This window comes from Rhododendron vialii, chromosome 13a (genome assembly GCF_030253575.1).
Source record: "Rhododendron vialii isolate Sample 1 chromosome 13a, ASM3025357v1".
NCBI lineage: Eukaryota > Viridiplantae > Streptophyta > Magnoliopsida > Ericales > Ericaceae > Rhododendron > Rhododendron vialii.
The window spans coordinates 25,290,811-25,311,580 of NC_080569.1; the positions used below are offsets into that span (position 1 = coordinate 25,290,811).

At 36.9% G+C, this 20,770-nt stretch overlaps 1 protein-coding gene across 2 annotated transcripts; it reads right to left on the minus strand.

Moving 5' to 3' along the window:
* Nucleotides 1-876: 876 nt before the first annotated feature.
* On the minus strand, nt 877-7,685 carry LOC131312817 (protein TRANSPORT INHIBITOR RESPONSE 1-like). 2 transcript variants are annotated; one of them, XM_058340816.1, is made up of 5 exons: nt 7,538-7,685; nt 6,187-6,735; nt 4,836-5,328; nt 2,363-3,131; nt 877-1,604 (listed from the first exon to the last, which is right to left on the minus strand). In XM_058340816.1, exons 2-4 carry the CDS (start codon nt 6,696-6,698, stop codon nt 2,379-2,381), a joined length of 1,758 nt encoding a protein of 585 aa, XP_058196799.1. In that variant the 5' UTR covers nt 6,699-6,735; nt 7,538-7,685; the 3' UTR covers nt 877-1,604; nt 2,363-2,378. The 2 variants fall into 2 exon arrangements, with proteins under 2 accessions (XP_058196799.1, XP_058196800.1); XM_058340817.1 differs by having other exon boundaries at nt 7,386-7,542.
* Nucleotides 7,686-20,770: the final 13,085 nt, after the last annotated feature.

A 20,770-nucleotide genomic window follows, 5' to 3' on the forward strand; every position in this document is an offset into this window, starting at 1 on the left:
AAAAGCATCTAATTACCTCCCTAACAGATTACACGTGAAAAATAGGCCTAATATTCTTAATGGTAATATTCCGAAAAAAATTTACTAATAATAAAAATTTCGTAATATTATCCTTATTGCATTGTTAATGAGTGTAACTAATTTGAAAGTGTAAATATTAATACGTTTAATATAGATATATATACATAAAATTATTTTATTCCTATTCTTTTTCAACCCAAACCCCGCACAGTTTTTTTCTTATTTTTCCCCACGCCATTTCTTTTCTTCCTCCCCACTCCAAGTTCCATCCGACACCTCCTTTAGTCAACAATTTCGGCTACCACCCCAGTCAAAAATTTCTCCCCAAGCTTCTACCAAAAAATTACTGTGGTTGATGGACGATTAATCTGTCTATCAAAACATGTATTTATAATGTATGATTAATCATACAATACGTGTACTTTTTTAGGATTAAATACTCTTTTGTCTGGACCGCAAGATGAGAACTTAAAAAGGTGTAAATCCACTTTGGTTCAAAAAATGTTGCTACTACTAACCCTTTTTTTTCCCTCGAGATACTATTGTTTTGAATTACGAATAGTTAAGAACATATTGTTTTAAGTTCTCGGTTTGCAAATGGGATATTTATTGCAACGGATGGAGAACATTGATCGCTTATGGCAATGGCTATGGGCCCAACCATCTCATCTGTGTGTGTGTGTGTGTGTGTGTGTGAGAGAGAGAGAGAGAGAGAGAGAGAGAGAGAGATTATCAAAAAGCTTTGAAGCTGATGGTCAAGAGCATAGGCTTCAGCAGCAGGTTTAAAATAATAAGAGACAAAAGTGAGGCTCCAAATTTACTAACACGAAAATGAAATGAGGGTAACCAAAGCAATTTGAGACCAAGCAAAAAACCAAAAGATTTCATGAACAATTCCGTAATTAGGCAATGTTTTAAAACACGGGTGTCACATTCCTCATCTTAGCAGAGAACCAGAAATGAACTTCAGGGACACACCACTGCTAAATACTACTTTGAATCTCCCAGACAAATCATACAACATCTAGAGGCTCCCGCTTGATCATACCCGCATTCCTGGAATGCTGATGTTAAAATTCTCAACAACGGCCACTGCATAAATCCAGAACACCAATACGGGCAGCTTCTTTTTTCTTTTCCTATTCTCTTGTATTGTATTTTTTCTTTCATTAATTCAGCCCCCCAAAAGCAACATTTGAAACTCATCCATCCTCATGCTTTTACCACTTCAAGGAGATGTCAACTCAAATTTTCTGCGTACGTTTGTTCCATGCAAGATCTTGACACGCGGACTGGGGCCGGGCCCCAATGCTGCTGGTGATGTGCTTGGGACATGCCATGATTGCTTTCGAAAAATGCAGCTAATCCAGAAGCTGAGGCAAATTCTACGCCTGGAGACTGTGAAGGTACAATCTTTCTTTCCTGTCACTGCCTTTGGAGGCTGCAGAGTGCAGAGGCATAAGTTTCCTTTCTTCCATCCTGCTTCTTTAGTTCTCTGGAGACAAGTCTCTTTCTTTCCACATTTTATCTCCATTTTTGCTTTTTTTGACTCGGAAGTCATAATCCAATGCCCAATATGAAACCTGCAAATGCCAAAAATAATTGATTTACAATTTTACCACATAGAGGAGTAAAAAATGTGGATAGTGACACGAAAAGACTGAACAACGCAAAAGTTTTGAGAACCACCATAGAAAAATTCTAATATGTTCAAATCCAACATCCATATTAACCTTTGCTATACTGTCCACTATACACTATGAGAGATCATAGGCCGCAACTTCATCCATGAAATTCTTAGACACAAGATGTCTACGACCTATGGCACGGATGAATTTAGGAAAAGATAGCAACAAGTGAGTTCAATAACCGCTCAACTGTATGGAATTGGCAAAGGGCACCAATGGAAGAAATGGCCCCAAGACCAAAAATACTCCCATTACGGCAAAAAAGGTAAATGCTTTCACATATGCCCAGCAGCTCTTCAATAAAAAGACCCATTAGCATGCCATTCTTTCTTCTAATCAGTTCCTGAATGCATGGTAGACTACAAGTGAAGCGGACAAAAAAAAACCAATACTAGTGCTAATGCAATATCTTCGCGTGGGGGCACAGTAACTAGCATATTTTCATATTCTTAAATAAACAGTATCATTTATTTCATCTTCAGCTATTGATCTCTAGATTTTGGTTCCTTGTAGTAAATGGATTTTCGTTCCTCCCTTAGCTAGGGTTTCCATCCTATAAATAAGACGCTTCCGCATTGTACTAACTGTTAAGAATTGTTTGATGAGAATTTGAGTGGCGTTTTGTGTTAAGGCAAGAGAGAGAGAGAGCTCACCAACATATGTTAATCTTCACAATGTGAGAACAAAAGGCGGAGCATCCCTTCTGGGACCCGCAACAGATCGGTACACATAAACTTTATCAGCAAGTTCATCACTCTCATCCTCCTTCATCACCTCAACATTCAACCTTGGCATTCCTGTTGCCAGTAGTCTACACCCATTCAATGTCACATTGCATGAGGACATCCACAGAGATCGCATTGATTCGTACTTCTCCAATCCGGAAAGAAGTGCTGCATTCCCAAACGGACAGTCTCTTATCTCAAGCCTCCTCAGCTTAGGGCAACCTCGTAACACACACTCCATCCCCCAGTCACTGCTTCCGGCAAAAGCCACCGAGAGGGTCTCCAAATTTTTGGCATACTTTCCTATGTACTCAAATGTCAGATCAGTCAAGAGGCCTGTAACTGAAAGCCTCTGAAGCTTAGTGCAAGTCTTCACCACTGCACCAAAGGCCTCATCCAAGGGTTCATTGGTTAGGTAGTCTGGTTGGCGTGGGTTCATTATACAGAGGCGGAAGTGGGTGAAATCCGGGCAGTTCTGAACTATAGCGGCCACCGCAGCGTTAGTCATCTGGCGGCAGAAGTAGAGGACATACAGGAGTTTGCGACATCCACGAGACACAGCGACAAAACCTGATTCGGTCACGCCATGGTGGATATCCTGGTCAAAGGGATCTGCTGGGAAGACACGTAATTCCTCAAGCAAGGGGCAGGTGGACCCAACGGCCTCCAGTCCCTTGTCCTCCACTGTGTCCAAGACCTGCATAATACGTGAGTTTAGTTATTAAAACCTCCAAAAATCAGAAGTACTCGAACTGACACACGAAGTGCTCGTGTAACCTTGATCGTGAAGTATATTAGATTGGCACAAGTAGGTAAGCTCAAACAATTGGTCCAGACTTAGGGGAAGGACATGTTCCTTCTGGTCTATACTTCAATTTCATAGTTGATTTAAGAATACCAGCAGTGCCAACCCTTTTAGCCTAGTTACTTGTGTGTGCAGAAAACCTTATTAGGAAGCAAAATAACTTGTCAAAATAAAATGCATCGTTTTCAGATAAAGAACTGAACTATTTGTAAACTCGTGATTTGGCAAACCCATAAATCAACTATTGAACCTACCTGTGTTCGTTAAACAGTGAATACACGTAGGAGAAACTCAAATAGTAACTACTGAAAGATGTCATAATCAACACAATAGTGTTTTCAAATAAGAAAACCCCAATTTGAAAATAAACAAAGAATTAAGATGGTGGGTCACAGGGTACATTGACTTGGTGAATACTCGGTATTCGAGAAGCCCTTGAAAATTCGGGGTATGATGATCCGAGAATCCCATGGAAACTTGTGGTCTGATGGTGCTCAAATGGTTTTATGATGCTTGAAAGGCAACTGGTTTCCACAGAAGTAGATGGAGAACCGTGACGAAAGGAATCAGACAAGTGACTACATAACTCGAGGCAATAATAGAAACTGCAAAGAAGTGGGGAAACTACTGTTTAATTGTTATCTGCATTCATGCTTTCGTCGTCTTATCATTTCAAAGTAGTAGATGCAATGAGGAGTTCCAATTTTGGGCAATAACGGAAAAGAAAGTGGGAGCAAGCCTCAAAAGGAAGCACACAAGAAATTGGCGTTCAGACTTTCCATGTTAGAAGAAGAGCGAATGCGGGAACTAGAACTAGTGGTTGAAATGGACAATCTAATCATAAAGATGGCATAAACAGCAACAGAGGCTTTCTTACATGCAGTGTAGAACATGTATGGTTCTGTTACCAAACAAACCGAAGCTACGGCTTGCTGCAGATATGAGCATGTTTGAGCTAAATATTTTGTGCATCAACACCAAAAACCATCATTTAGTAAGAAACCCTGCTTGTCATTAGTCCAAGGCCAATTAATGACGAACATCATGGGTGAAGTTATTAAGACTCGTAAAGAAAAAATAAGATGAAGTAAAAGGCAGATAAGGAAAAGGGAGACAAAAAGGCTGACTGGAATCCTAATCCTATAAAATATAAATATAATGCTCAAAGAGATGCGGTCATGGTCCTCATTGATGGGAAACAGAGATATGATCTCGTTCACAAATTTTTAATCCAATATCTGTTTGATAGTAATGTCACACTTGGATATGCAGATGGCAGACTACAATCTATATGTACACGCATCTGCATTTAGGAGCTCCGCAGGAATGCAACTCTCTACCAAGCAACCTTAAGACTAAAAGCGAACTGGACACATCATTCCTTGAGATTAAACTATGAAAGAACAATAGAAAATTGTATGTTCCCTACTCTGCATTGAACATAGAAGACATCAGATGGCAAATGGCAAAAACCCAACACACGACGGCCCCAGGGCCTCATGAAGTGTATGATATCCCCTGATGTGAAACTACAGGTTTTAGTGATAGTCGTTTGTGAAGGAATCAAATAAATAAATGTGAAAAGAATCTCCTTACCCAGAGCCGCCGTAGATTTGGGCAGTAACAAAGAAGCTTGGCAAGTTCAGCACTTTGCAGAGTCGCGTAGCTCAAATTCAAGAAAGTCAAACTAGCACAGGCTGGGAAAATAACATGGAGATAGAGGGACGTAGCTTCCCATAAACCTGAGAGGGATTGCAGATTTTTGCATTTACTGAATGCAAATTCAATGTCCGCAAACTGGCGTGCTGTCAGTTCTTGTTGAAAGCTGCCAGTACCAAGCTCTGTCAACTGAGGAGCCCTTAAAAGTAACCTCTGTAATTGTTCCAAGTTGACATTCCTATTGACCTTCAAAACCCTCAACAACTTGCACCTAGATACAAGTCTCTCTAGGGCATCAAAACTAACATCACTGTGCAGGCTGGAAAAGTTTAGTACTTCTAATGATGTGAAGTCTTCAGGAAAGCAACTTAACCAACCTCCTCCATTATCCTCCATTCCATTCTCCTGAATGTCAAGCTCAGTCAAGTTCCTGTAAGCCACACTGGATTTAGATGTTTTCTTCTGAAGAGAACCATCTCATGAAACTCATTCTGTGGAAGTTAATAAAGCACAACTATAGGCCAACGCCCAACACTACACACAACTAGACCGCCAAATAAGAATCCAATGACAATGATCAACTAGGATCTATAAGGGAAACAATGGAGCATGTAATAGAAAATCTACTCTCTGCCTGTTCGAAATGCAACTTTAAATAATTTTGACATGTATATCCAGCAGCAGAACTTAAAGTCTGATCCAGAAGATTAAATTAATCTATGATTCCAAGACACAAGTGACAAAGAAGGAAGTACTATAAATGCTGTAAGAGCAACTACATTCCAGTTTTTTTACTCAAACTCAAAATTTGAGAAAAAAACCTGTAAAATCCCACTCCACTCCCTGGCACAAACCTATACCAAATTGAGTTCTACTCATACTCGAATCAAGGGAGACTCAAAATTTACAACCATGCCATTAATGAAGCTTTTTCCAATATTTCTGCTTAGATTTGAGTTTATCCATTGGAATTCTTATTACCATATAATGTTTTTACTCAAAGTTTTACTGGAATTTGAGCAAAGATATTAGTAAAGGCTGGAGATGCACTAATACAACTGATCTTATAAGTTCAGCAACGATGGTTATAAGAATTTGCTAACCCATCTAGCAGTCATCTCATTAACATAGACATACTTTAGAGCACTTTTCCTTCAAAATACCCAACTGTGAAGAATGTTAACACATATGTAGCTCCGCCCTTGAAGTATACGACACTACAAACCTAGTCGAGTCCATGTAACATAAGAAAAATTAACAAACAGAATTTTCCTCACAAGAGGCTTACTTGCAATGTGAGGCAATGGCAGCAAGGCCATTAGTGCTGAACCCATCACAACTCAACAGCGAAAGAGCTTTGAAATTGGGGAAGGAATATGCCAACAATTCCAAGCTCTCATCAGTAACAGTCATCCTCTTGAGCCTCAACTCTTCTAAAAACGGGTAAACCATAGCAAACACAACCAGCCAGTGGTGAACATCAGCCCCCCAATTCTCCGGCACGAGGTTGAAATCCGAAAACCTGGGCTTTCCTTTCAGGGTCACACTCCGAATCCTTGGAAACCTCCGGCCCACGATCTCCGGCGACACCGAGTAACAGTTTCCGATGAACACATGGGACCGGGTGTAACGCTCGGCGTTGTACCAGTCTCTGCACACGAGCGAGACTGAGCTTCTGTCTTTGTGTGACTCCATGAGGGAGAGTACTGCTTCCAGTACCTCATCTGGGAATGGGGAAAGGCAAGTGGACTCGGATGAGTCCAGTAACTCGGGCGAGTTTCTCGTCCTCTTTGGATCCATACCAAATCCAAAGCCCTAAAAGGTCTTAGGGCAGAATCTACATTTACCAATTCAAAAGAAAAAACACAAACTCAGAACCCCTTGCATAACATATTCATGTGCTTTTGAGACTCAATTGGTTCCATATCGGGAAAGATTATGTTACTAGTAGATAATCATATTGAATCATTCCAGCACTAAAATGGTGATAAAAATAGGTTATACATAAGAGCTCAGGAATAGAAGATGCATGCATATTATACATGCATAGAAAAAACAAAAAATTAAACACAGAGATGCAAATTAATGCTTCTGAAATAAGTACAGATCTGCAATTAACTGAAAATTTGTTTCTCAACAAAATAAAAGAAGGCCGATCAAAAAAATAAAAAAATAAAAAAAAGTCAACTTCACAACTGCATCTGGGAGCTGTTCAATACACATGACCCACCTCCCACCACCTCCTACAACAGCTCCTGATGTAATTGTGTACCAGAGTTGTGGTATTGGTACTTTTTATAAATCAAACGCTAGCTCCGCTTTTATTAGTTGTACTTCTTTTCTCAGGAAGTTATCATCAACAAATCGTCAGCTATTAACAACTTACTGCAAGGAATAAAGATACGCTTGCAAGCATATATATCGATATATGTATCTCTATAAGTATAACTAAAAAGAGAGATCCGCCATGGAAGAAGCTTAACTAACCTCATAATAACCAATGAAAAAGCAGGAATTCTATGTTTAATTGACTGATTAAGGATGTAAGAACATTGGATTATCAAGTAATAGCAGTAATGAACAGATCTGAGCAAAAATAAAATCTCTCTTATCTATATATATCTCTCTCTCTCTCTAACCTGTTGAAGCTTGGAAGTGCCTGAAGAGCGAGAGAGAAAGCAAACAACTCCAGCAAATGATATTTTCGAAAGCTTTATTGGAAAAAAAAATAGTAGGAAAAAGCAAAAGGAGATGAAGCTGACAGTGACAGGAAAGAGAACAGCTAAAACAACTGAAATTATACCGCCATGTAGTACTCCATATCACTTTGTAATCGCACATTTACGTAGGTTCTATGACTAAATATATATACCCAACAGGAACACGTGGTTATAAAGTGATTCGGAGCACTACTTGATGGTACTCTCAAACTATTAAATAATTACTCGCTAAACAATGGTTGCTCTGTAAGTTTGTGAGTTTGTTCCTCAGAAAATTACTCAAATTCAACTTTTGGCGTTAAGTCGTAGAAAAAAAAAATTTTGTGAATTTTCTAATTCTGACATGACTTTCCGGCCTTCAACTAGAACGGCAATGAAATTAGTTGAAATGCACGAAGCTGCTATACAGAAAAGTTAACGTCCACAGTGGGGTCATGTGAGCACTTCCCCCCGAACTATTAAAATGCTGCCACGTGGACGGAGTCACATGGGTGTTGGAAGCCACCGTGGGTGGGTGCGCAGTGCGCGCAAGGCGCGTGTTAAGGGAGTTCTCGGTTAGGTAGTTGGTGGCAATTAAAAAAAAATTAAGTATTTTAACGAAAAATGAACAGCTCAAGTGAAGGTGGAGAATTCAAATCAGGATTTAAACTGGTAAATGTATACAGTATTATTTTAATGAGGAATGATTAAGGAAACCCATTGGGTCATGTGAGGAATCACGTGATTCCCTCCTCAACCGCAGATCTGGTGGTGTCATCAACTTTAACGAATCTAAGGCGTCTCTCGAGAATTTCTTTTTATATAAAGGGGTATTATTGACATTGCCTCTTAGGTAATTTTTTATAATTTTGGGAAGATTTATGCTGTGTTTGGATGGATTTTTGAGAATTTTTCAAGGTTCTAAGTGAAAAGAGAAATAAAGTAATGATTGAAAGTATGGATAATGAGTAGATAGAGAAAGAGAAATGAAAATAATGATTGGATATATTGATAATGAGTTAAGAGTAATGATTGAAAGTAGGGATAATGAGTATTTTTTGAATTTGAACTTTTTTTCCAAAAACTAATCCGAATAAGGCATAATGATAAGTCCACTGTAGACATTTCATAAGCTTATAAGCCAACCTAATAGTTTCGTAAAGCCACAATTTCACACAACATAACCCCAAGAGTACCCTATGAAAATGCCTAAAACTTTAAACCCTATGAAAGTGCCTAAACCCCTGAAATCCTATAATATAGAAGTGCACCCTAAAATTTTATGAAAGCGCCTTTAGGGTACTCTACACTAGAGTAATCTACCATACCTTAGGGTACCATACCTTATAATAGAAAAGTGCACCTAAAATCTTATGGAAGTGCCTAAATCGTAAGATACCCTATCCTACTCTAGGGTACCCTAAAATGGATTTGAGACATTACAAAATTAATAAGTGAACTTGTGAACTTATAAAGTTCACATAATAGACCTATGACTAATTTTTTTATAATTTTGACTACTCATACTAAAACAATTTTATTTGACTACTCATACTAAAATAAGTGAACTTGTGCCAAATGAGCTAACCCCAGTTGGTTTACTAAAAATTGTTTTATTGGACTGATGTTAAGGTAAAATACTGTAGTGACATTTGTCAAAGTATAATGAAAACTCTAAAAGTTTTTATGTACGATGTCCCAGACCAGCTTGCGCCCACCTCAGACTAATCCCTATTGCTCCTCCAACAGTTGTTTCACATGCTTACGCATAAGGATCAGGTGGCCCCAATTCTTGGCAAGGAGAATCAAATCTGAGACCATAGGATAGAGCAAACATCTAAATCTCATGTCAAGACCACTTGGCTAATCTCTTACATCCCCTTTGGCAACCTAGGTGAGAAAAGAAAAGAAATGAGAGTAGTCTCCCTTAATAGTGAGAAAAGAAAAGAGGATGTCATATATAATTTTACCAATATAACCTCCCCTTTTACAGCCCTAAAGCGTCTCCCTCACTCGACTCTCTCTCCTTTTTGGACTGGGTCGTGACAGACGATCTGGGTTTGCAAGTTCTAGAGTCCTTCAAATGCAGCAGCTCTGATCTGGGTTTCTTATGCAATTCCTCCCCAATCAATCATTCAATTCCTCCTCATCTTCTTTAGGTGCTCTTCAATCCTTCAAAACCCCAACCTCTCCCTTCTCTCTCTATTTCTCTCTATCGCTGCTTTCACATTTCAAAACTGTTATGGTAATTTGAGGGGGGTGGGTTGCAGCGGTGACGGTGGGTTGGGTTGGTGATTGATGGACTGCAATCGGCGAGCAGGGGTAAACATGGAAATTTCTCACGGAATGGCAGCTCGTGTTCTCTTTCTCACGGAATCTCACCAACTTTGGTGAGAAACAAAATGGGGTGTTTAAGGGGTTCTTGATTCTCACCCTTCCCCTCCCTCTCTCACCATTTCTCACTCTTTAGGCCATCCAAACAAGGGAGAGAATACCCACTCCCTCAATTTCTTTTCTTTTCTCCTGAAGTCCATCCATCCAAACGAGCTGTTAGGGTTTTTGAAAATTATAAAAGTATGTGTTATTTTTTTTTGTTGCTATTTTCTTAGTTTATTGACAGCCAAGTGATCTATCAATCGAAAAGGCTTTCTTTATTTTTACTTTTATCAGGTTGATATCAAATATTTTGAATTAATTATTTCTAACAGACATAATTTAAACCAAAAAATAAAAATTTGTTATCGGAAGTCTCAAAGAGTTCACTAGTACAATAAAGGTTAAAAACAAAGTTTTCCATTGTCTAGAGTGTCCTTAGAATTGTCTTATCTAACTATTTTTCAACTCTAATTCATATTTTTATTAAAAAAAATTTCGTCAAAATGAATGATTAAATTCAAAAGATTTGACGACAAGTTAATTTAGAAAACAATAAAGAGGGAATAATTCTTACTTATTAAATTAGGCTGACCTCATTATGAAGGTCCACAACCAATAATCCTTCCCTCTAATGTAGGCTATGGAGCAAGTGGGAATAAGTATATATATTTTTTTTTTTGGCCACATCAGTATTTATTGTCACATTAGCATTTGTGAGTTGTTACTTTATTGATCAAAATTCATATGAAATACTTCAAGTGAATCTCATGGATTCAGATTAAAAAAAAAATGATTTTGGCATCATTGGATCAACTTTATCAAATGTTGACAAATACTACAATGGCAAGCCAAAAAATAGATTTCGCTTAAAAAAATGCATGGCTCAAATTTTTTGAGTTGCTCTAATGAATTTCTCTCTTAAGTTTTTTGAATTTTTTTTTCAGCGGAGAACCGTCACAACAAGAATTAAATGTGTGGCTGTTAATAATTCGAATTCGAAGGTGAAGGGTAAGTTAAAAAAACAAAAAAAAACTTCTTTCCAATAGAGCTAATTGTGTATATTATCCTACCTTAGAATCCGTTTAATTATAAAAAGCAAATTTATGCTGGAAAGTGAAATTGAAATAAAAGTGAAATAAAAGAAAGGGTAAAAAGCAGAAACACCCCCTCATCTATCATTCTTCATCACTTACACCCCCTCACCTAAAAAACACATCACATACACCCCTTCATCTATGCAAAAACGAGGAAGGGGGTAACGATGTTAACAAATATAATGAAACTACATACTTACCCTTTAGTAAGTTAGGGCAAATATCTGTCCCAATAATCGACATCAGTCCTCTCTCTCTACCTCTGAGATCGCCGACCACCAAATAATCGCTCTCTCTGCAAATCCCATTATTCCAACCACGGATTCCGACCACGATCCCTCCTCACTCCCAAACTCCTTGACCGCGACGAGTGAAGATGAAGGTTGAGGACCAGTCATAACAAAGGATTTGACGAAATACAACTTGTTCGATTGAAGGCTTGGCAGGTAAAAATCCAACCTTGAAATTTGTTGCAATTTATACAAAGAAGTCGGTATGTAAATAGAAGCCAAGGAAATCTATTAGCCATTAAGATGGTGAACAAACTGGTCTAAAGTAGAGGAACCTAAAAAAACCTGTTTGTCATAGCACAACAAGCACGTAACTTCACTTGGCTTTAAAGTCAAGAGACCATCTTAATGGCAAAGATATCTGCTTTTATGCTTAATGATTGTCTGGGTTTCGTAATTATTAGGGCGATGTGTTTCTTGATTAAAGTAGCTAAAAATCCAACATGACAGATTCCTGATTTTGGGGGATTTGTGTTTTTTTGTATTGTTTGATTATTTTTCAACCTTTATTGGGAAGACGACAATTTTTTTTTTAGTTCAACTTGTCGATTTCTGAATAAAATAGAATTGAAGTAGTTTCTGCCAATTTTTTAGTTCAACAAATTCTCGATATCACTACCAATTTTTTTGAACAATTGAGGTAGTTTAATGTTTTGTGGTTTCTATTTTTGCTTAAAGTGTCCTTATACACTTTTGTTTATTGATGCATGATTAATACTTTGTCAGAGTTAATGGAGAAACCCAATGTTACATTGCTTATTCATTTTGGGGGGAAACTGGTGGAAACACCTTTCAGTTATATTGGTGGGCAGGTAGCAGAATGTAGGCCAATTACTAGTAGAATGGCCTATTTTGTGGGTGGGTCAATCTAATAGAAGTAGCTACATTTCTTTTTTCTTATACAACAAATTTTTTGCATCCATTATGTAGTATGCATAATATAATAGAAGAAGATAGCTTCAGAGTTTTTTTAAAATTACCTTGTAGTTAACACAACTAAGAAATTTTCTTCTGGGATTTGTAGCTGTGTTAGATGTGTGGATGGGTGCTGGCATCCCACAAAGAAAAATGAGATACTCAACCTTGATGTTTGATGAGCCTGAGGAAGCCATGGAAGTTTTGGATTTGCAAGGAAATAGTAGGAGAGGAAGAAGAAGGTCTTTGCTGGGTTTGATTTAGGGTAGGAAAGGGCAGGAGGGAAGGCTGGAACATATAGAGTGTAAAGTGGAGGGAATTTTCCCTCCAAAATGGATGGCATAATGGACTTAATTTTCATGTTTTCTTTCACTCCATCCAACATTTGAACGGAAACCTTGACTGAGGGGTGTTAAGTGATAACGTTGGATAGATGAGCTGGTGTATGTGATGTATTTTTTAGATGAGGGGGTGTAAGTGATGAAGAATGATAGATGAGGGGGTGTTTTTGCTTGTTACCCCTTTTATGTATATTATTAAAATAATTTTTTTGCAAGACTCTTATAAGAAAATGCTTATAGTTACTAACTTATTCTTAGCATATAATATGGATACCGGTAAGAAATTTAAAAAAAAATATGTTAATTGCTACCGATGGGGTATCGACGGTCACACGGGGCCCACTATGGGTCCCGTACGGAAAATTTTAATCGTTCAATAATTTTAAAACAAAAAATCGAATGAACATTGCGAAAAATTAGCTCAACTCAATATGGGTCCCATAAGTTTCTTGGCAACTGAATACAAAGAAAATTACAGAACAGGATCAGTGAAATAGCCTATGCTTCACACCTGAGAGAGTTGAAGTTCCACGTCACTTTTCTAATAAACTATTGGTACACAGTATTTCTAATAAGTGCAGCAGTGCATGTCCACTCTGTACTCATGTGAGGAGTGGGGTTGTGGGCCCTGATCCCTGACTTTAGGGCTCCAAATTCAACTAATTAAAATGAGGAATTCTATTAATTCACGTGGGTTAGGTTAGAGGAGAAGATAACATGCTTCCGCGACCTAAAAACTACAAATCTCCATTTTCAAGAATGGAACAGTATGATTTAAAAATGTACTAATAGGAAGAGAGTATGAAATGGTTGTGTCTACTCTGTAGTTGAGTTCCGTGTCGACCTAGCTTGTTTGCATGTATTATCCATGCATGCAACGTTTTTTACCTGAGTTGTTCGTCATTTGATTGGCTATTGGTTGGTTTCTGTAGAAAAATTCGTTGCTAGTGCAACCACTGTTGCAACTGTTTATCTACCATTTTCATGCACATCTCCGACTTCATGCTGTCTTGTTATCAATGTCCGCTGGTATATATATTAGTATTTATTTTATCGTCGAGTTTCTTTCTGATATTGCCGGTGCCCTCTTTTATGTGCATATATATGTTCTTATTATTCTTATTGTAATAGCTGTACATATGTTCTTATTATTCTTATTGTAATAGTTGTACACAGTGGGTTGGAACTTCTTTGTTATTAATATATATTTCGTACTAGTTACCACTTCAAAAAATGGTATGGCTGGAAACTAAAATTGATAGGGAAAAATCGCATGAAGTATTTATGCCTCATAACTATATATTACTCGATCAATACTTGAGGCGAAAAAATTCTCACAAACAAGAAACATTGATTCATTTCCAACCTCTTCTTCTTTTTTTTCTTGGCATGTGATTCATTTCCCACTTGGTCTCGTTTCAGGAGATCCTCATAGAGGATTCAGATTCCTGTTTTCGGCTCTTGCTATTGCCATTAATTTTGTAGATTTGAACCAAAAGATCGATCGGGGAATACTACAGAATTTTATTCTCCCAGATCATGATTTATGATTCAATATTATAAAACTCCAAACCAGTAATGTTAAATTTGTACAAGTTTTATACCACAATCATGATTTATTTAGCCGTGAAAAAAAAAATCATGATTTATTTAAAAAAAAAAAAAAAACAAGAAGAAGAAGGAAGTCATGAATGCAAGTAAAAAATTGCCGGCAGTACTGTGGGTCAAGCCTTATATCTGTTAATGGATGACCCTTTTTTGATCTGGTTAATGAATGACCCTTTAGCCCATTATTATACACACATATACACGTACATATTTATATATAGGTATATATTTGTAGTAAATATGAATGCAATTGGAAATTATCAATGGCCAATTTCCATATTAAGATGTTTATTAGTGATTTGGGGCATTGTTCTCGATGTTCTTTGTAGTCACACATTTATATGCACATCCAGTATATAGCAATTCACATACTTGTCTAAAACTTACGAGCATTAAAATGATATGTTTTTACCAAATAGTTTACTTATTCGTGTGATCAAATAACTTTCTTTTAGGTGCGATTTAATGTGTGTTTGTGTATGCGTGCGCGCGCGCGCACGAGAGAGAGAGAGAGAGAGAGAGAGAGAGAGAGAGAGAGAGAGAGAGAGAGAGAGATCCAATTGAAAGAGCAACGCGTCCAGATTTATATACCTTTTCCGACTCATGATCACATTACCTAAAATTTTAAATGGGATCATACATTTCATTCTAAGGAGTATCTGCCGCTTCCCAAAGGGCGTATCATCACAACCATCTAATTGTACATTTTTATTTTATTTTTTGGGTAAGATAATTCTTTTATAAAAGAACCACACCAAAAAAACAAGGTCAAAGGAATATTCTTGTGCGGATCAAAAAAAAAAAAAAGGAATATTCTTGAGAGCCCAAACAATCAGTCAAACAACAGGCTATACACCCAATTTCCAATCAAATGATCAACCGATCAACTGCGCTGCCGAAGGATCGAACACCATCTAGTGTGGTTAGTTCCTTCTCCCTACAGGTCTTGAGTTTGATTTTTCATGGAGGACGTTGCAACTATTAAAAACTAACCCATAACATCCTATCGTCTGGAAGGGGAAAAAAAAATACTGAAACTGCCAAACTATCATCCATACTAGTTCCATTGCCTACACAGGAGACTATTTGCATCAGCATTATGGATTTTAACCCAGGATAGAAGGCAAGCTCTAACATTGCCAACCACATTCCAACATCGCCAACCACATTTCTTAATTCGGATTTAGTCTGTATTAACCCGCTATTTACTTTGTTTGGTTGTCAGTTTTGAGATTTAAAAAAAAAAAAGAATTTATTGGTTTGTGTATTTTTTTCGCCTTTAGTCATTTTTTTTTTAACATTTTAACAAACTCTTTTATTTTTTGAATAGCAATACATTATATATATATATATATATCTAAAAAGTAAAATAAATAAATAAATAAACAACCTGGTTAAACATCACTAAAGATGAAAAAATGCGGATGACAAAACAATCAAAAATTTTGGAGAGAATATTTCTGAGAGAAGAACCAAACAATTCTCCCTCTTAAAAATTTCCTTAAGAAAGTTTAGACTCATTTTGGATGCCCATAATCTTTTATAGGAATAGAAATTTGGTTACCAGGAATCAAATTCCTAGTAATTCGATATCTAGAGTAATTCTGTTCCGACGTTTGAATTAATTAAGTAATCTTCTCTATGAATCATTTATTTTGAAAATATCCTTAGACAAACGTTTCTTTTTTATATTGATCGAGCCAGGAATCCAAGATTCTCATGAGGTGGGAGAGATCAGATTCCTCCTGGATTGAAAGGTCAGTAATCTCATTCTCATTCTCACTCTTCACAAATATAGAAATGTTAGAGTTCCGAAATCATATTCTTATTTCCCTCTTAGATACCTGCCATCCAAATACAGCCTTAGAGAAAGTAGAACAGGGCTTTTTTCGTTCGGAATGGCACGCCCACCCCTTCCACCTCCAATGGATAGAAGATAGGATAACATGAGAGATTATAGTCTCTGCTATATATCAAAACTTGCCTAATCTTGAAAAATCCACACCACCACTTCTTAAAAGATATGGGTTTTTGTTCCCTCCACATCGATGATACACACATATAATTTGTGTACCTATATCCATCTCATCTTTATTAATTAGAATAGACCCTTTAAGTTTCTTGTCCCCTAAACTTTAAGAACCCCATGTTCTTCTACCGTCCATGCCTTTTCTTCTCACGTCTACATCTATTTCTTTTTCTATTCGACGGTCAGCGGTATTCGAGTTAGCTCATCCTCACTCTATAACTAATCTCTTCTTTGGTCCGATAAAAGACAAGTCATCCATACTGCAACTAAAAAATTTACCAGAAATTACTCTCTTACTTGCATAAATAACCTCAAGAATCGAACTCTGATATCTATTATATAATGAGTAAACTCACAAACGAACCGGACTAACCTTAGCACTTCCTAACGTCTACGTCATTAGCTAAGATCTTTGCGCCATAAAGTTGGAATTAGGAGCTAGGGTGGGGGCGGGGGGGATTTTACACGTGGCAGCTGATGGGCAATCCAAGAGGGGGCCCCTTGACATTAGGTTATTGGCCTTGGGCTTATCCAATGGAATGGAAATGGACAGGGGTAAGCGCACCAACGGAGGTGGGACTACTCCGTCCGTCAATCTATTCATTTTGATTAGTCCATCGAGTTAGGCTTTTCCTAAAAGCGCTCAAGGGGCTAGCTAGAGGTGCTTATTTGAAAGAGAGACTTTTTTCTTTGCAAAATACAAATAAGCCCCTTTTGCTGTTTTAGCTCTTCCAACACTTTTTGAAAATTAAAAATTAGGAATTATAAGCTCTTTTACCACTTTTGAGAAATTAATACTGTGTTTGGTTTGGTATCGAAAATATTTTTTTGAAAAATAGTAGGGGTAATAAGTGGAGAGAGAAATATTGAAAGTATGAAGAATCTAAGAGGAATTTTTTTTAAAATGCTTTTTAAAAAGGGGAGAGAACACGGACGCGGGGCTCTGCTGCCCAGGGTGGGCAGCAGCCCCTACCCACACTCACACACACTCACACACGGCACCGTTTTATCAAATGAAAAAAAAAACAAACTCTTCCGCTTACAATTCTATGGAACAGAAACGTGATTATGAGAGCCTTAGAGTTAAAATTTAATTATGTCTCTTTAGAATAATATGATCAGAATAATAAAGATTTTCACGTCAATTCAAACGGATTGAAAATTGGAGCACTTAATTTTTTAATCATATTTTTTAATATATAAACGGACTAAAAAATTAAGTGTGCCACTTTTTAATTCGTTTGAACAAGTACGAATATCTTATTATTCTAATTATATTATTTTAAAGAGATATAATTAATTTTTGTCTCTAGGACTCTCATAATTAAGTATTTACTCTTTATTTAGGATCAAAAGTGAGAGTCTTATAGACAAAAGTTAATTATAATTAGAATAATAAGATATTCGTACTTGTTCAAACGAATTAAAAAGTGGCACACTTAATTTTTTAGACCGTTTATATATTAAAAAATATGATTAAAAAATTAAGTGCTCCAATTTTCAATCCGTTTGAATTGACGTGAAGATCTTACTATTCTGATCATATTATTCTAAAGAGACATAATTAAATTTTAACTCTAAGGCTCTCATAATCACGTTTCTGCTCCACAAGATTGCAAGCGGAAGAGTTTTTTTTTTTTTCGTTGATGAAACGGTGCCGTGTGTGAGTGTGGGTAGAGGCCGTGTGTGAGTGTGGGTAGAGGCTGCTGCCCACCCTGAGCAGCAGAGCCCCCGCGTCCAGAGAACACAGCATAAGCCTTAATGTCAATTAAAAATGGTCGCATGTATTACATGGTTAGCTACTCTCCATACCTCACCCTTCCATACCCTTCTACAATCTCAATTTGCATCCTCGTATGGGTCCAAAATTATGATGTGAACTGCATAATGAAAGGTTTCTTAACTGAATAGCAGATTGACCCGCCTTCTCTAAGAAAGCCTTAACCTTTACTGAAGAGTAATGAGTCTTCACCTGTTCTGTGGCATCTTTGGTTGGATCTTCCTTATAAATAGGGTCTTCTCTCCAGAGGGGCTGCTCAGTCGACTAGCAGAAGAAGGTCCCACGCCTCCCATCACCTCGTAGAATCTCAATATATATACGTAAATAAGTCACATTCCGTTTTGTAAATTATCAGACTAAACTGTGAAAGATACTACTATTTATCATTCATTTTGTTTAACAATTCACGACGGGTTCATGCGTCTATCTATTATTTGCAATCATACTTATATTTTGTACTAGACTTCATTTTTTTTTGTGTTTTTTATAAGGTGAATGGTTTTAATCATTGTTAAGGGCCCGATAGGTGAACAAAAATTGGGAATATGGATATGGGGGGATGGGGGAGACTTAAAGAATAATCTTCAGAACTCAATCCCTGTAAGTTTTCATCCTGCTCAATTTTGACACTTGTGTTTTTTATCCCCACTCTTTTTTAATTTCAAAAGTGCCCTTACACACACATCACATAAATTTGGGATGAAATCCTAAGATTTCAAATCCCAGCAATAAAATAGGCCCGTGAATTAAGCCTCCCTTCCCAATCTGATCCCCCACAAAATGGAAATCCCATTAGAATTTTGAATATTTTCTGAATTGGGTTTTGGGTAAATCCATAAATGGACTTGATCGAGTTCCGACACCCCGTCTCCCATCACCGTCACAAATTCGTCCCCATCTCCACCGCGCATCCTCGTCTACATCCTCCACATCCCCGTCACCGTCCCTCGCATCCTCGTCTTTGTACGCTCGGAGGAGAGAGATTGGGAGAAAAAGAAGAAACTGCTAATGGTGGAGAAGATCGGGGAGGAGTTGGGTTCTAAGTTGATGCTCGTGAATCTAAGCGAGGTGGTTATGGACCTTACGAATGATGTGGTATGGAGAGTGGTTCTTGGGAAGAAGTATGGAAAAGGAGAGAGTGGCGATGAGTTCAAGATGTTGTTGAGGGATTTTGTTACGTTAATGGGTAGCTTGGATATGGGGATTTTGTTCCATGGCTTGGTTGGGTGAACTGGGTTAAGTGGAGCAAATGCTACTTAAAATCGATAGAGTTGCCAAAGGGTTTGATGAGTTCCTGGAAGGAAACAAGAAGTTTTTCCATTTTTTACTCCTAATTTACAAGGATAATTCGGCTAACACGGTGATAACATGGTTTATTTTATAGTCTCAAATGTAATTCATGGTTTATTTGGTTTTCAAATGTATTTCATGGTTCATTTGATTTGTTTTCGATTTCATTGTTTATTTATCTATCTCATGGTTTATTTATTCATTTTTTTTTGGTGGGTGTTATTTATTCATGTTTTTTTTATTAAATCATGGTGTATTCCTAAAAAATTATGGTGCATTCTGTTTAGTTTATGAAATCATGACTCGGATTTTAAAAAAATCATGGTGTATTTATTAAATCATAATAATTTTGGTTCGATTAAATTTGAAATAAATCATGGTATATTTATAAAAAAAACATGGTCGATTTGACGATCAACCATATTTCGGAAAATATGTTTTATGATAATTTTGCATAAATAATTTATGAAAAAGTAAATTTTCTTGAAATTGGCGAATATTCAAGTTTAGAATATAATACGATCAATTTACGAAAATTCATGAAATTCACAAAAAGTAAGGATTTGAAAATTCACGAAAATAAGGAAAGAGAGCAGTTTAAAATATATCCATTAAGGATTTGAAAGATTGAGAATTCAAAATTCCCCCATTTCTATCCGTTAATCATCCCTTGATTGTAGGCAACTATAATCAATACAATCCCACTAATTTAGAAAGGAAAAATACACGTACATATAAATATCTTATGAAAAGGGTAATATAGGTAATTCATCATTTGAAATGATTAAAACATAACTATTCAAAAAGCACCGGATCGATACTTACGCGGGATGAGGTCTGATGATGGATATTTAAAAACACCTTTGGAATATTTACTAAGGATGAGTTTTTGAGAAATTTTGTAGGGTTATAAGTAAAGAGAGAAATGAGAGTATTGGATGAAAGTAGATGTAATGATTAGAGAGAGATAAAAAGAGAAATGAGAATTATAAGTGGAGAGAGAAATATGAGTAATGAATGAAAGTAAATGTAATGATTAGAGAGAGATAGAGAAAGAAATGAGAATAATAATTAGAAATGGGTGAATAATGATTGAAAGTAAGAATAATTTGTGTTTTTCAAAAAGCAATCCAAACAAAATATAAGTAAATTTTCCGATCAACTTAACGAACTCAAACTATTCCGATTATGAAATCCAACTCCGGGCGAACCCACAAAGGTGGGCTTTAATTTCTGCAAAAAGAGCCCAGGCCACCCTAAGCCCTAGCCATCAACCAAGTAAAATGGGGCCAAGACCGGCCTGCTTATTTCAAATCTTTACCCAACAGTGATTTCAGCTGCTGCTTGTGAAAATTGAAAGACTGAGGAAACCACAAGTTATGGGGAAACAAGTGCAAAATTCTTTTCCATTATACAGAAAACGACTAGTAATTCCTTACATTACTTTCCC

Bases quoted from the DNA above. Each gene is read 5' to 3' on its own strand.
- LOC131312817 (XM_058340816.1), bottom strand. From the start codon at position 6,698: ATGGATCCAAAGAGGACGAGAAACTCGCCCGAGTTACTGGACTCATCC. The intron at 5,329-6,186 runs GTAAGCCTCTTG...TGTGGCTTACAG, and splicing joins GCCATTGCCTCACATTGCAA to GAACTTGACTGAGCTTGACA. The intron at 3,132-4,835 runs GTAAGGAGATTC...CGTATTATGCAG, and splicing joins CAAATCTACGGCGGCTCTGG to GTCTTGGACACAGTGGAGGA.